This window comes from Asterias rubens, chromosome 3, assembly GCF_902459465.1.
Source record: "Asterias rubens chromosome 3, eAstRub1.3, whole genome shotgun sequence".
In the NCBI taxonomy this organism is placed as follows: Eukaryota; Metazoa; Echinodermata; class Asteroidea; order Forcipulatida; family Asteriidae; genus Asterias; species Asterias rubens.
In genome coordinates this window covers 16,788,914-16,806,043 of record NC_047064.1, presented here as the reverse complement: position 1 = coordinate 16,806,043, position 17,130 = coordinate 16,788,914, and the positions used below count along the sequence as shown (strand labels likewise).

The 17,130-nt window shown below is 39.5% G+C and overlaps 1 protein-coding gene across 3 annotated transcripts in view; it reads left to right on the top strand.

The window, feature by feature from the left end:
• Positions 1 to 16,115, top strand: part of LOC117287953 (glycine receptor subunit alpha-3-like) — a 40,907-nt gene extending 24,792 nt beyond the window's left edge. For 2 of the 3 annotated variants that reach the window (XM_033768612.1, XM_033768614.1), the window contains exons 3-9: positions 4,302 to 4,369; positions 7,930 to 8,174; positions 8,562 to 8,644; positions 11,733 to 11,867; positions 12,506 to 12,735; positions 13,295 to 13,384; positions 15,149 to 16,115. In XM_033768612.1, the coding sequence (XP_033624503.1) occupies positions 4,302 to 4,369; positions 7,930 to 8,174; positions 8,562 to 8,644; positions 11,733 to 11,867; positions 12,506 to 12,735; positions 13,295 to 13,384; positions 15,149 to 15,373 (1,076 nt within the window). In that variant the 3' untranslated portion in view covers positions 15,374 to 16,115. The remainder of the gene's footprint in view (positions 1 to 4,301; positions 4,370 to 7,929; positions 8,175 to 8,561; positions 8,645 to 11,732; positions 11,868 to 12,505; positions 12,736 to 13,294; positions 13,385 to 15,148) is intronic. The other variant, XM_033768613.1, reaches the window with a different exon arrangement.
• The last annotated feature ends 1,015 nt before the right edge of the window (positions 16,116 to 17,130 follow it).

The following is a 17,130-nucleotide window of genomic DNA, read 5'->3' as shown; positions in this document are numbered from 1 at the left end:
CAGAATGGAACAAAACATCTTTAAAATGTGAGGCAGTATAGAACATTTTGGTTTGACAGCATCTTCAAGTGCAGATCTATGAACCAAGTTTTAGGGGGAAAATCTGTCGAAGAGTGAGCTCACGAGTACGAAACTTTTACGGCAAGGGTCCGGGCCCGCAGAAGGGCCCGGGAAAATTTGGCATTCTAGATGCTCTGTGATGCAATCTTAGGCCAATAAGAGGCATACAGAATGGAACAGAACATCTGTAAAATGTAAGCAGCAGTATAACATTTTGGGTTGACAGCATCTTCAAGTGCGGATCTATGAACCAAGCTTTAGGGGCAAATACTGTCAAAGATATCAGCACGTGAGTGTGAAAATTTTGTATTTCAAGATACTCTGTGGTGCAATCATAGCGGCCAAATGGCAAACGAAACAGAACAATGAGCTGTGTGAATATTGTGTTCCAGTGCTCCACAGTTTCACAGTGCAAAACACGATTTTCATGATAAAGGTGGTCAAACGACACGGGGAACATGCTCTGTGATGCAATCTATGGCCAATATTTTGAGGGGGGATATTGTGTCATCCTTTGCCCACAAGATTAATGCCCATAGGGACACAGGGTTTCGTCTTACATAGTGCAGAACTTGGGCGATCATGATAAAGGTGGTCAAAAAGGTGGGGGACATTTGATATTGTGTCCACACCCTTCAAAAGGTGGGGGGGGGGGGACACATGTCCCCCTGTCCCCCCCTGATTGACGCCCATGTAGAGGACTTGCCTCCCTTTCGTGTCTCTACATTATTAAGGACAATATTGGACATATTGGACAGTAAGGGCATGTATTGCAAGCGTTGCAAAAACCTACTATCGACATACCTTGAACCTTAATTTGTGAAATGATATAAACACGTCCTTGGACCTTGGTCAAATAGATAAGTCGTATTTAATTGCATTGAAATGTACGTGGAACAAACCAAATTACTTGAGTGGCACTGACAAGAATTAAATCAACAATTTCAAAAAGTCCTTCTTGGTTTTATTGCGATGCCTCGACCACTAACAGAAAGCGGTAATGTAATACCGTACCGTGTAATGACTTTATATTGCCTTTTGACGGTACAAACTTAATTGAAATGAACTACAGTGGACCGAGACTTGATCGATCACACACCCTGCTAAACACAATTCAGTCAATCTACAACGGATGGAAGCGGCTATCAAATTGTGTTGAGTGCATTAACTTCCTGAGCTGAAGTGCGGGCTTTTCCGAACATTCTGGCACGATGGTCACTCGGCCTCTAAAACGTTTCTGAACCGTTTTATCGTCTCTCGTCCTTTTTATTATTGTGCATAAAGGCGATTAATACAACGTCATGGTGAATCACTCTCGAAATGTCAGATGATTTGTCCTTCATTGTCATTGTTATTATATAATTTCTGGCAATAAAACCAAGGATGCCTCATGAGTGAAGGTAACAATGTGGCTCGGAAGCCAGAGGAAACCTTTAAACGAGGGTGTCTGAACCAGAAATACCAAAGCTCCCACGCACGATTAGTCTTCTAATATGTTCTTTTTATGTGAACAACCAATCCTCAAGGGAGCTGCGGCTTTAAGCCCTCCCTTCTTTGAAAGGTCAAATCAATTACGGTAAAGTATCTTGCTCAAGGATACAAGTGTCAAGACCGGAACTCGAACCCACACTCTGCTGAACAGAAGGACCAGAGCCTGAGTCCGGTGCTCTCATTCGCCTGGCCACGACATTTATTGTTTGAATGTAAATACTTTTCTCTGGAACGGCACTTGGGTGGCAAATGTTCGTGCCATCTATAGACAATTAGGCAGCCATCTTGCGCGTTCACCAGTGATTTGTATTGTGAATACGTTAAATTTCGTGCAGTAAACACTGGAAGGTTAGCAAGGCTTACCGTTTGCCTACGGTAAGCAGCGCTATGAAATGGAAACTCGCAAAGTACATACTACATAACCAACTTTGACCTCAAATCATTTGACACGGCTTTCATGATCCTGGACATTCACAGTTAAATCCGACGTACATGTAAACATAAATCAAACATAAATCAAAACACCTGACCATATATACCGAGGGGACCAGTCTAGCCTGTTCATCCGCCTACAGCTAGCAGCGCTATGAAATGAAAACTAGCGAAGTAAGCAACAAATCGAGCGTTAAGCACCTCTTAGAAATAGGGTCCCGACGCTTGATTATCTCAAACATTAACCGTGTAGATTCCAAACAACAACAACATGTACGAAGGAAGGTACCACCAGCGATAATATTATAACAAAAATAATATCGAAGTCTTATATACCACACGTATCTACCAAACAAGGTACTCAAGGCGCTGAGTATATACAAACTTTCAGAAAGATAGGTTATTGCAGAGATGAATTCTGAGACACAATTGTGTAGCACCTTATAAGGGTTTACCGGGTGCTACGGCGCTTACGTGGCCTCGCGCACGCTAATCTTTGGTTTACGCTTGATTTGATCAACCCCGTGCAATACTATTGAAACATCGTGACTTTGACACCATTTCGGACAACACTAGGCACCACTGAATATTAAAGGAACACGTTGCCTTGGATCGGTCGAGTTGGTCTTTGAAAAGCATTTGTAACCGTTTGTTATAAAATGCATATGGGTAGAAAGATATTGTAAAAGTAAAATACAATGATCCACACATACATGCCTCTAAATTGCACGGTTTTCCTTTTACCTCGTCGACTAACACGGTCGGCCATTTATGGGAGTCAAATTGTTGACTCCCATAAATGGCCGACTGTGTTAGTTCGCACAGTAACAGGAAAACCACGCAATTTTGAGGCAAGTTTGTGTGGATCATTGTATTCTACTTTTAAAACATCTTTCCAACCGTTATGCATTTTATAAAAAACGGTTACAAACGCGTTTTATAGACCAACTCGTCCGATCCAAGGCAACGTATTCCTTTAATGCTTACGGAAAAGCTCGCACAACTACATCATTCAATTTACCACTATACATGCTTGACCCAATGATGAATAGAATGTGGGTTGTGGAATGCTCACTGCACAACCACAGCCACTTAATTAATTAGACCGTCCACTTGCTTGCTCATGATTGAGTTAGATCATAAATTAAACTTTAATTTCTTCATCTTGGGGGGACTGTGAGGTTGACATAAAGGGGCACCAAAACGGGTATTTTTTTCACTTTAAATGAACTTTGTGTTATTCTTGGACATGTTTTGAGCAGGTTATAATCATTGTAATACATAGACTGCATGGTATTCCCCCGCAAGGTAGTGTATACGTTTGGTTATCGCTTTAAAAATTATAGCAATCAATGTTATGAATCTTTTATCAATTTTTATCCCCGAATTCGAATCTGATGTAATCTTTTATACCCCAGAATCTGAATCTGAGAAACGTTTATGTCAGAAACGTTTTAACAGATTGTTGTTCCAATTTGCGGACTTTTCTTCCTGCGTGGCCAAAATCACTCCGGATTGGGGCAACCATTTAAAATATTTTTCACAAGTTAGACTTTATGTGTAATGTGGCTTTTCAACTGATGTTGATTCACTCATTGTTTTATTTTAAAGTTCTGAAAATACAAGAATACGGACGACAATATGAAATGGTGTTTCTCCGTCTTCGAGTTCGAATTATCTAAACAATTAGCCATAAATTACTTAATAAAGAATAAAACAAAAAGTCAACCATTGACACAAATTTGTAAGCTTTATCAAAATTAAAATATACTAAGCCAAGTAAACAAAGATGGCGGCGGGTGTTCTCGCCAAAAGTTAAATGACGGTTGCCGTCTTGAGAAAGATGAAACGTGCACCACAAATCGATGTGAAAATATCGTAAAAGGCTACTTGTAATGTATATCAACACAGCGGGAGTAAGGTCAAAAACTGAGCAAATAACAATCTACATTTATATAGGATTTAAAGACCGACAGGAAGGAACCAAAGTAAACTTTCCCTTAAAACAGCTTCATGCTTTTTCGAAGATGACGAACAAACAAAGCCTTGTTTATTTTTCCTCCAGAAGTCCTCAAGGATTCGATCATGACTTTTCTTCGAAAGTAACATGTCACGGAAAATGACCTCTGGCAAAAACACCTTTATAATAGAGAATGAACGGGAGTTTGACACACGTGTTGTAGCCCAGAGCATTCAGTCTTATTAGATTAACGGTCACACCCGGAGCAACCAAGCACAGGTCTTCACAAACTAAATTATTCAATGTACAATTATTCAATTTCATTCTGGTTTTTTTCTTCTTCTCGTTATGTACGCAGGGCCTCCTGTTGATGTATTTCTGAACTTGTACATTGAAAGCATGGGCACAATCAAGGAATCAACGATGGTTTGTTTTATATTTCTTTTTCCCCCGTTTTGTCTTTTCTTTAAATTTTAACCATGTCAGCATCTCCCCTAAGACTAAATACATGTATTACTACCAAAATTATATATTAATACAAAAATAAACCACAAGGGAAGCTGACTGGGTAATTTTTTTTAATATTTGGGGTCGAACAAGGACAAATTAGACGAATCGATCATGACACCTTGAAAGAGATACAAGGTGATGTGACGTATTGTTGCCATACCATCCCAGTAAACACAAAGGAAGGCCATTTCTCTTATTTCTCTGAACTATAAGTGTACCGGGTTCTACACAATTAACTCACGGGGCTCGTATACGGCTTTACGTCCCGTCCAACCTTTCGTCTCTTTCCCAATTAGATGGAGATTGTTCAGAACAAACTTTATACAACACCTTGAAAGCGATACAAGGTACGCAATTGTAAGGCCATCCGAGAAAACACTAGGGGAGGCCCCATCTCTGTACGATAAGTGTATACCGGATACTACACAACACACTGGACCCTGTAACAAGGCTTCACGTCCCGTCCAACCTTTCAACTCTGTCTTAATCGGGTTAAGATTGTAAGAAATGATTTTATGAGACGAAGAAAAAATAATACTACGCCTTGAAAGATGTAAAAGTTAGGGGACGCATATCTGATTGACCATGCCATAACAGGACAAGCACTTTCTATTTTACGATAGTTATAGGCATGCGGGTTCTACACAACGCAAGGGAACCTACGGCTTTATGTCCCGTCCAACCTCTTATCTCTTTCTTAGATTGTCAGTAATTATTTTGCTTAAGACAAAGCAGGTAATAACACTACATCTTGAAAGGTAAACAAGTTAAGGTGACACATTGCTGCCACACACTACCAGAAAACACACAGGCAAGCCTATATTCTCTTTACTACAATTGTACTGGGTTCCACAAAACGCACTGGACCATACCATGCTTTACTTTGTGTCTAACTTTTCATCTCTTTCCCTACCGTAGCACACTCTTCCAAAAGCCTCTTTCATTTCACAAAGGAAAAACAAAACAATTTTGAGCCGATTAAACAAAATCCATTGTTCCCCATTGAACCAATCACTTACAAGACCATTCCGAACAAAAAGCCGGCATTGCCATTGAGAATTCCTAAAAGGAGATGCGCCGTCTTTAAAGCGGATCTTGTCATCTAAAACTCATCAAAACACAATCATTCTTCAAAACCTTTCATCCGCAAATGTCTCTGCCGACAATAACCGCATCCACGTTATGGCCTAGAACATAATCACCGCAATGTCAATATAAATCACTCGAACAAGAAAATACTGAGAGTAGTTTTTATTAATTGCTCTTTCTATTGGCATTAAGCTTGGTATTCCGTCTCTTTTAATGATTCGCAGTAGTCATTTAGAAGATGCAAGGACTGTTTATTTTTGTCGGTTGATTTGACCAAAAACACATCATAATATTACAAATGTATTTGAGGTAAGCTTTCATTGAAGGGTTTTTCAGGGGAAGAAGCCGACAATGATATTAAGATACAAACGAAAAATGGGTTAATGTCGGGATACCGACAGTATGTCACGTCCATAAGCCAGCTACTAACAATTTGTCAATGTTTTATTGTTGTGCCTTGTCTCTGGGATAATGACTATTTTGTTTTTCGTTTTGAAACAACATAACAATTCGTTCAAAGGGATAAACTTGTATAAGAACATTTCTTTTGGCGAAATACTTCACCGAAAAACTTAAAATTTTTGATAGCATCATCTTTCACATTTTGTTCAATTTTTATTGCATATTTTTGCCGAGTGGAAAGGAAAGAAGAAAAGCACAAACATCAATTCTCAACACTTTTGTTTGTTTTATTACCTGTTTTGTTATAAGAAAGGACAACTCTGCGATGACCCTATAGCAAATTATCTTTTTCATGTTATACCCTGAATGTTTGCTAAATTCCGAACTTGTATCAGGTACAATCACATCACATGGACCCTGTGTGTAGGCTTACTATAGAAGACACGCTTCACCACAGAAAATCGTAAAATTTAAAGGTCATTGGCATTGTCATCTGAAAAAACTTATCCCTATATTTACTCAGTTAATGGGTTTTGTTTATCTTTAGCACAGTAAATAGACAGTGCAGTTAAGGAATATGTACATTAATCGATTTCGGGGCTCTTATATTTTACTGAAGTGGTAGTCCTTACTGGAGAGCCAAGGAAAGACAAAACAAGTTTTTCGAACAACTCTTACGCCCACACTTCGTGATTCGTACTCAACGAATCACAGATTTGAAGGATGAAATCAAACAAGTGCGTGTATAGAGTAACTACTGCGCACTATAAAGTCAATAATCTTCGTTGTCTGAAAGCCTTCTCTCGCGCTCCTCACAACAAGTTACGATCAATACAACTTTTCAAGATCCATCAAACACTTAGTCATTGTTTACAGATTTCAGAAACTGTTATAAATGGTAGTATTTTGGGGCTTTTCCATGTGATGCTTCTGGATCTGGTGGAGAGCTGCACTTGCGCGTAACTTACTTTACTAAGCTAAACTACAATAAATATACATGTATGCTTTTTCTATATGAACGTACAGCCACCCACAAAACGATTGTTTTGAGAATCATGCATCGGCATAGTTTGGCGATATCTGACGCAATATAATACTTTAAAAGGGGCAATCCTTTATGCATGTCGATATAACGATAGACCTACTACGGCGATATAAACGCCGTACAAAACATGACTTCCCTATAAGATATGGCAGATATGAGCTACTTGATATTTGTGAGACATTTGTCTCACCTGTAATTGAGTAATGCGATACACACCAAGACGTAGGCGTTGTGTGATAAGGCGCTAACATGGTGCAATGTGCGTACATGACTCGATCGCTTTCATGTTTCAGCAGTCGACTCTGATTTGATTCAAAGTAACAGCTGGGATGAAGCACGCGTTAAATATCAAGTGGCTTATTCCCAATGCATAATTATTGACCGGTATAAAAAAGGGGTTACTGAAAACGACGAGACATACGATTCAATGTTTACAGGGCTTAGCTGGGCAAGAAGTGGGGTCACTCCATGTCAAACTATACTAAAAAATCTAACTTAAAATCAAAATTTTAGCACCTTTCGGCCAGGACTGACCCAGGAATGAGTCGGGTCCTCCCTCGCAATCCGGATCAGTACTGATCGTGAGCTTTTTTGTCACCTTTGTCAAAGCCCTCGTGGCTTCGCCACTCTCGTGCGTGATATCCCCTTCCAGTCGCTGGGGATCGCAGATCTACGAGTTTGTCAAGCACGAAGGCCTTGACAAAAGGCCGACTCTCCCGGGTGGGTTTCACATAGAGTTCAAACTATCCTTATCTCAAGTTAGGATGAGCTACTAATTTTAACTTAGGACTAGCCATACGTTTTGAATACCTCCTATAGGACCAGTTTTAAATTAGGACTAGTCCTAAGTTATGAATAGTCTCCCGGGAATGAGAATGAATGTCACTTTTCAAGTGAATTATCAACTATTAAAACATTATTATTAAACCGTAACTATCAGTCGTCTACGAATACCCAGGATTTCACCATGACGATGTTCTTCCGTGAGTTCTGGCAAGACCCCAGACTGAAATCCAACGACACCACGTCTAAGAGCGTTGTCAACTTCAAAGGAGACCGAATGAGTTCCATCTGGACCCCAGACGTCTTTTTTCTCTACGAGAAGGCGTCTACATTCCATGACGTCACGGTTGACAACCGAATGATCAGGCTGTATCCAAATGGGACGGTTTTGATGAGCTCGAGGTGAGACACTTAGACAGTTTGCATTAAATGCACTGGACACGTTTGGTAACTGTATTATGACTTGGTGTATCCCAATATGCATCAAGTAACAAATCTTCGAAAGTTGTGACTAACACTTGTCATGAAAGTTGCAAACAAATAATGGCTGATCCGGATGGAATTCGGATTCTGGGTCATTTTGTTACCCATGCAAAAGGTTCCGGGTCACACTGACAGGTCCCGAGTCATAGTGACCCCCCAGTAGTGGGTCAGAACCCGAACCAGTACCCGGAACCTTGTAGAGGGTATATTGATCAGTTCACGCGTCCCTCGTGCAGATACATTGAAAGGTTGACGTAGTTTTTAAGCTGTCCACATTTTTTTCTCTTCACTTCTCTCCTGTTGTAGAATATCCGTGACGCTCTCCTGCAACATGGATCTTTACAAGTTCCCGATGGACAAACAAGAATGTCAGGTCATAATGATGAGCTGTAAGTCAAAATATCAATGTTCGTCTGTAGTCAAACTTAAAGGGCCATAGGGGGTTCGTTTTAGCAACCATGGACGAAAACAAGTTTCTGACGTAACTTTCTGCCCAAAACCAGCACACTGTGTTTCCCCCCCAAAAAAAAATACGTGTCATATCTGTATAAGAGTGTGCCATTATTAAATTGACGACTATGCGCTCGGCCACCTATGCGCATTAAACATGCGTGATGGTCCAATGTTTCGGAGTTCTTCGGTTCTACAGATTGAAGAAAGATGACAAAACACAAAAGAAACTCGCAAATCAGAAAATGCCGGAAACCACTTTGCGAAACGAGCTGCAAACAGAGTCAGTATCTTTAGATACTGAATCACGTTATGCATGTACAGGAAATACAATCAAAGAAGTGGAGATGGTAGGCAAGATGGCAGGTGATGGGGAGTTAACCTAACGTGTCAGACTGGACACCTATTCACTTGGGATTCAGACAAAGAAGGTGGACGACATCAAATAATTGCAACGCTTTTACAGCATGTATATTTAAATATATATAAAAATATTAATCATAAAAACACAAAATAATAATAAAGAGTATTTATAAGGCGCCTAAATCCACCAAATGAGGTGCTCCAGGCGCACAAGAGGGAAACCACACACAGCAAGGAAAGTAAGACATAGAACAATAACACATAAGCGACATTAGTTAAGGTGGTTTTCAACTTAATCTTGAAAATTACCATACTAGAAATGATGCGAATTTGAAATTTGAAGAGGCAAATTATTCTAGAGAGTGGGTCCAGCATGGGAAAATGACCTTTATATATTTGTCATGTCTTGAATGAGCTACAAAATACTTTTTTTGTGTTTATATAAATACAGCCAAACTTTCATATACACAGAAGAAGAAGGCATTCTTTTTGAAAGGAAGTACCCTTTTCAACTGTTTTCGTCTTTGTTACACGAAACCAGTCCATGATAGGGATGAGTTTTAAACCCAAGTCTCCTCGAAAAACACTGCGAGTGCAACCTGAAACCAAAGTAACGGAAAATACGACATCACTTGTCCTCTACATCAACAAACCTTTCCACAAAGCAGTCTCGGGGAGTCTTTTCAGCAAGCAGCTGAATTTCTGAAACCAGAAACCCCCTTCTAAAAAATCTGCAATAAAGTTAGACCCCGCGGATACTGCAGCTCAGCGAATCATGAAGTCACATAGAGCCTTGCAAAGCTTGCTACCCGCTCCAATTGTTAAAGTGGATTCCGCTGAAATTAGATGAGGTATAGGTTCTCTCCCGTCAAATTAGAAAATTGTGCTGTAAATTTCATGCGGTGGTTGTCGGACCGTGCGAATGGATAAAGACACGAGATGAAAACACTGTCGTTATCGAGCACGGGGTTTCACTCTTAAAGGCACTGGACACGTTTGATAACTAATTTGTTGAAGACCAGTATTTTCATTATACTAAGATATGCAGACAATAAAAAATCTGTCGACTCAATTGGTCTTTAACGCTGCGATGAAAGAAAAAACACGTTTGATGCACTAGATAATTTAGACTTTTAATTTGAATGAGTGAGACATCATCTTTCCCAAAACCTTTACGTTACTTCAGAGGGAGCCGTTTCTCACAATGCTTTAAAATATACTATCAACAGCTCTCCGCTGCTCGTTAATACCAAGTAAGGCTTTACGATAACAAATATTTTGAAGAATCACTATAAATGTCCAGTGCCTTTGTCCAGCTCCTTTAAGACGTGGCAAGAAGAAGCTGTCAGTGGCTTGATTCCCCATCCTAGATGCCTCACGGTCAATCGCGCATCAAATAGCAATACATCCAAGCCCGGTATTAAACGCGGCCGTCTTATTCCTCGAGTGTGTACTCTAAATCCGCTGGGGATGTGGTAAAATCGAAGCCTATTTGCAACACCTTAAAGGCCAAACGGATAAATCCAATGTAAGGTTTTACTTGTGCTGCATTCAGTTTGGCCATTTCACAGCTAAGTTACTTCAAATTATACACCGCTATGATCATTGATGTTTACGGAAACATGTTTTGCTGAATGTAACATCTGTTGTCATTGTATATTTATTGTGAAATTTTCAAGTTATGGATTCATACAAACGGATATCAATTTATACTACAACAAGTAGGGGAGATGGCCTTATTTTTCAAACCAAACCAAACCGGACCTTCGTCATCATCAGAGGCATACACAAGTATACAAAGATAAACATATCCATTGAGAAAAGACGGGAAAATTACAGCCAATCAAAGTTGTTATTATTATATCACCATCATCATCATCATCATTACAACCTCGAAGCCCTCCTCATGCAATTTCCACTGGGGTCGATCATCGGTGTTTATGGAAACATATATAACTGATTGTAACATCTGTTGCCATAAGGTTCAAGTTATAATAGATATGCATCATCATTATCATCATCACTATTATTATTATCAGGCTGTGCTTGTCCATTCCTGTATGAAGCCCTCCTCGTTAAAACTTCCAACGTCTTCTCTGTCTTGGTATTCCAGTCCCAAGTTCTGATGTTTGCGTATGTTTGAATTTCGCGAACTTCACTTGTTCTCTCGTGATGTCAGCCATTGATATAAATTTACATTCAAAAGCAGTGCTTTTTGGGCTAAGTTGAACATTAAGAACTGAACGAAACAAGTCCGCACAGTACAAAGAGCAAAGGATGTGGGATGCTACACGTCTCGATGAGATACGGGGTTAAATACACATAAATACGAAAGAAAGTTGAAGTAAGAGGAGACATCAAGGACAATAACTACATGCTAAATGGAGATGGGCTGGACACACTGCCCGAAGAAATTACACTAACAATTAAACAATGAAAAAAAGGTAGACAGAGAAAATGTAAAAGAGGTAGACAGAGAAGAAGATGGAGAGATGACATCAGGGTTTATGCAGGAACAACATGAACCAGAACTGCACGAAGTACAGATGAATGGCATTACACATGATGAGGATTACATCTTTAAAAAAAAAACAGCCTCAATTATGACGATGGTGAATTCAACATGTATAAAAGCTGTTGACTTTAATCTCATCTCCAATACAGATGCCTACAATTCAGACGAGATGACGCTAAACATTACTGACTCTTCCCTTGAGATTGATAAAGATCTTATGATTCCTAAATTCAGCCTGGATGAATTCAAGACGGCTATCACACACATTGCTTACGGCGCAACCGGTAAGGATGCCTCATTATACATGTATTGTTTCAATCATCGTAAAGGCATAGGTGCTCTCCACAAGGAGCTATTGATCTTAACTGCAAATCAATCGTATAGTTGCTAAGTAACGTGTGATGTTCAAATCACTATGGTAATACTGGCGATTTGTCTTGCGAGGATTTTATTACTTTGTGAAATAGAGCCCTGGAAATCTTTGAAGACCAGTATCTCACTTAGCATACACCACCAATACCTAAAATATAAAATCGGTGAAAATTTGAGCGCAATATTGGTCATAAAAGTTGCAAGAAAACAATGACAGAAAAAACGCCCTTGCTGCTCAAATTAATATGGTTTCAGATGCCTAAAGGCTTCAGGCTTAAAGTATTTTAATATTAATTAAGTGAGAAATTACCTCTTTCTCAAAAACTTCGTTATTTCAGAGGAAGCCATTTCCACAATGTTTTATACCATCAACAGCTCCCCATTGCTCGTTGCCAAGTAACATTGTATGCTAACAGTCTTTTGAGTAATAACCAATAGTGTCCAGTGCCTTTAAAGGCACATGGAGCGGTGTATTATACTTGACTCAGAGCTCTGATTTGTCTTACAAATATAGCGCCCTCATTTGATTCTTTTTGCTCACTCTTTTCAGGTGATTACAGCGTGGCGAAAGTGACGTTTTATTTTAGCCGTCATCTCCAGTCGTATATTCTGACCGTGTATATACCCAGCTCACTCATAGTCGCCATAGCGTGGCTTTCCTTCTGGATTGATGCAAAGGCGGCTCCAGCAAGGGTGTCGCTGGGCATAACGACTGTATTGACGATTACGACAATGACCGCGGGAGTACAGGAGACAATGCCTCTTGTGACGTATGCAAAGGTCAGTCACATATACCCACTCTTTTCAATTTTAATGTCCCAGCCTATATTATTTGAAACAATTCACGAATAGTATGGTATCATTTAATGTTTTAGGCTGCGACCCAATGTCACCACTCATAAACAACGTCCCTCGTAGAGTCAACATTTAACGTCAAATTTCGCGGATCTTGGTTTACACTAGAGATCTACCGTTGAGCCTACGTCAATCCCTTTCGATAATCACATTTCACCTACTTGCATTTGACATGTCAGCTGCAACTGCAACACCTTAGATCAATTAAAACACAGGTGGAAAGCTCACCCAACTTTACGTTCATCGAATTAAATCATTGCAACCAATTAAATAACTGGTTATGTAAAGCCAACACCTCTATTATCCTTGCGGATGACAAAAAGGGGACCAGTCTACCTCCAACGTCACACGTAATGCCTGAATAAAACTACAGAAGACAAGTTATACATTGGACTTCGCTCCCTTGGGTGTGAAGAAATCAGTTGAGTCAGAGTGATATTGAACTAAAACTTATGTTTATTTTGCCTTCCTACTAAATTCTCAGGCAATAGACGTGTGGTTAGCAGTGTGTCTCCTGTTTGTCTTCTTCTCACTACTTGAGTATGCTGGAGCCAACTACTTAATTATTATAGAGGTAAGGAAACTGCTGTCAAAGATTTGTAAATCCGGTTTCAGTAGGGAACTTTGTCATTCATATGGGAAATTAACTTGACCTGAATGAGGATGATTCAAATGAGGGCGCTAGTATAGTAATTGTACAGTTTGCCGTGTGGAAGACATCAGAACTTCCCGACACCGTCTCTAAGCGAAATCAAAGTAGCGTATAAAATGGTCCCCCCTGCCAACACCATTCATTGAATCGTTACACCATTATAGACCAAGTGATACCTCGGCCTAAATGGCGTTAACAACAAGATTTACATTCTTTGAAAAGTTAGTTCCGCCCAAAAAATCCCTGTCATAATTGACCCGGTTAAATGTCTAAGGATGCCTGGGGTCGATTTCACAAAGAATTAGGACTCGTCTTATCTCGAGTTAGAACGAGTAACTCGTCCTAACTTAGGATTCATCTTAAGGTCTGCATGCTACAGTGCAGGGTTGGGTTGGGACTCGTCCTAAGTCTTAAGTTTAGGAAGAATTTTGTGAAATCGACGGCTGACTTTTTTTTGGTCATTGTGAACAGAAGTCTGTATTAAAATTACCAACAAGTGGGTCAAACTGACGCCGGGCTGAAAAATACAAAAATATATATATATATTTTGTTGACCAGTTTCCGGGTCAGCCTGACCCAAAAATGGGTCAGGCTCCTCAGACCCAGGATACGGGAGATGATGAGTGTTAAGTGCTTGGGCCCGACCCATCAGTGTGACCCGAAACTTGTATAAAATTGATCCGTTTTCTTTTAGAGTGTTGACGTGAAGACTTGCATGTTGCAACCCAGAGTACAATGCGCACTAAAACGCTAATATTATAGTCTCACTGACTGGTGTGGGTTTGATTTATTGGAACACTAAAGCCACCATCACTTGACAAACAGCTTAATAAACAACATAAATAATACACGTTTCCTCCGGCCTTGCACCCACAACAAAAGTGCATGTATTTAGTGCATTTTGTGTAAATGATGCCATTACCTAAATGGGTAGTACTTATGTTCAGAGAAATTATCAACAATTTGTCCCCATGTCTAACTTACAAAAGATCTCATTAAAATTTCTGACACGCATCAATACTCCACCAGACAAGCGACTGTGGCCACATTGTTTACTCCTGTTTTCAAATCAGAATTACAAGGAAACATGGTATGTGCTCTGAAAGTTAATTACAAAAAAAAATTGTAAGTAGCATTGCAGCTGTTGATCATGTATAACATTTTGAGAAAACAAGTCCCATTAACAAAAACAGTGGTTTCAACAATCTTTCCCCCTAACACAAATGATTTTGTTAAAAGTTCTGAAACGCATCAATGCTCCACCAGACGTTAGTGACATGTGGCTACATTGATAACTCTAAAATTCAAATCAGATTTACAGGGAAGCAAGGTCATTGCTCAACTTAATTATTACAAAATAAAATACTTGGTAAGTAGCACTGCAACTGTTGATAATGTGTATCATTTTGAGAAGGGGTAAATGGGGGATTGTTCAAACCACGCTACACATCTCACAAAATATTTCATTAAAATTTCCGACACGCATCAACATAGACAAATGACGTGTGGCCACATTGTTAATTCCCAATTTCATATTGCTCAAAAAATTAATTACCTAAAGAAAATTACTGCACTGCAGCTGTTGACGATAAATATTACATTTTTAGAATCAAGTCCCTTCACTTTTGTATTTTCAGGGTGTGCATCTGTTGACTAAATTTGACGTAAATTCGCTTCTCCTTTCAGAATAAACGTCGGCTGAAGAATTATACAAAGAAACTTGGAAACGGAATCAACGAGAAGATAGACCACCTGGGAATATTTGAGTGCCACTACAACCTGGGCTCCGTCCGGAGACCAGGCTACAGGGAACCACTGACTGCCGATAAATTAGATAGATTATTTCGGTTCACGTTTCCACTCGCTTTCGTCATCTTCAACGTTGTCTACTGGCCGTTTTATTTGAGATGACACAGGACAATTGTTAAGGCACTTTCGGTGTCCCAGGGAAATCTGTCCGCCGGCACTTTAGCCACAATCATCGAGGTACACTTTTTGTTTACAAAGACACTTATCTAATAGAACAACATTGATATTGAGTAACTCTTTGTACATCTTGTATTTGACAAACACAGGTTAGTTTTTATGTCAGACTAGAAACAAGTTAATTATGATCCCCCCTTTGTGTGTACAAAGACTACCAGAACTATCGACTTCCGCACAGCCAACAATCGTGGGTACGCTTTTTGCTACAAAGACACCAATTGAAACACATTGAGTAAACTCTTCGCAGATCTTTGTATTCGACAAACTCAAGCAGTGTATTAATCATTGACACGGCGATCGTTAAATGATATTATTGTAAATAACCTTAAAACAACTGGTTTTCAAACAGCTGTTCATAACCCAAGAAACGAAAAAAAATAATATGTAAGCCTACCCATGATAGTGGCTGTGCACTTCACCTTTAATTTACCGTATGTATAATTACCTGGGTACAAAATCACTCTCGACACAGGCCAACGCTCAAATCAATCAGAGAGTAGCTCGAACGTTGAGTGGGTAACCAACCTCGTGAAGAGGGGCACTAATAAATACCCTTCGTCAGGTCGGATCAGTTTAAGAAGTAAACAGTTTGATCATTCACAGATTGTTTTTAAAGATTTTTGGCCCCAAACATTGAAAAATATATTTTGTTTGAGTGAATGGTATTTCAAAGAGCTCTAACGAAAACATTTTTAACTTTTATTTTTAAAAGGAGTGGACACTATTGGTAATTGTCAAATACTAGCCTTCACAGTTGGTGTATCTCAACATATGCATAAAATAACAAACCTGTGAAAATTTGAGCTCAATCGGTCATCGAAGTTGCGAGATAATAATGAAAGAAAAATAACCCTTGTCACACGAAGTTGTGTGCGTTTAGATGGTTGATTTCGAGACCTCAAGTTCTAAATCTGAGGTCTCGAAATCAAATTCGTGGAAAATTACTTCTGTCTCGAAAACTATGGCACTTCAGAGGGAGCCGTCTCTCACAATGTTTTATACCATCAATCTCTCCCCATTACTCGTCACCAAGAAAGGTTTTATGCCAATAATTATTTTGAGTAATTACCACTAGTGTCCACTGCCTTTAATGGTCAGGAACCATGACAAAAAAATTTAAACGTTTCTTATAAACACATAAGAATTGGCCACGTGATAATAATGGTCGGGATCCAGACAAAAAATAATTTTGAGCACTTTATTTCACTGCTACTAATAATTGGCGGAGCAATGGCTCAAATGAAACCCCCATCAAAATACCTATTGAATTTGAAATCAAAATTTTTGGGTCAAATCGGCCAAAAATCTGACATAGAATCTTTAAATGCACGTTGTTTTCTGGTCGAGAGGTAGTGTTGATGTTGTGTGTAAGGTGTACGTAACAGGGCGCGCATAAAAGTTTAATGTTGGTGTTCACGTCCACATAACAAAATTTGCACTGGGTTTGCATAGACCCCTAGCAATGGCCGCTATCTTTGATGAAACCTGCACGCGTGAAATTTGAAAGGCTGTCATTGGCATGGTAGGTCATGTGCGCAGCGCGTACATAACTGTTTTACATCAAAGATGACCATATAATAGCGATCCATGTATTTAATCTATTGGCCGATATCTTGATGTCAAAAATGGAAACATGCACATCTGTACGCGCTGCGCGGAACTCTAAGCCAATGATAGCTCTT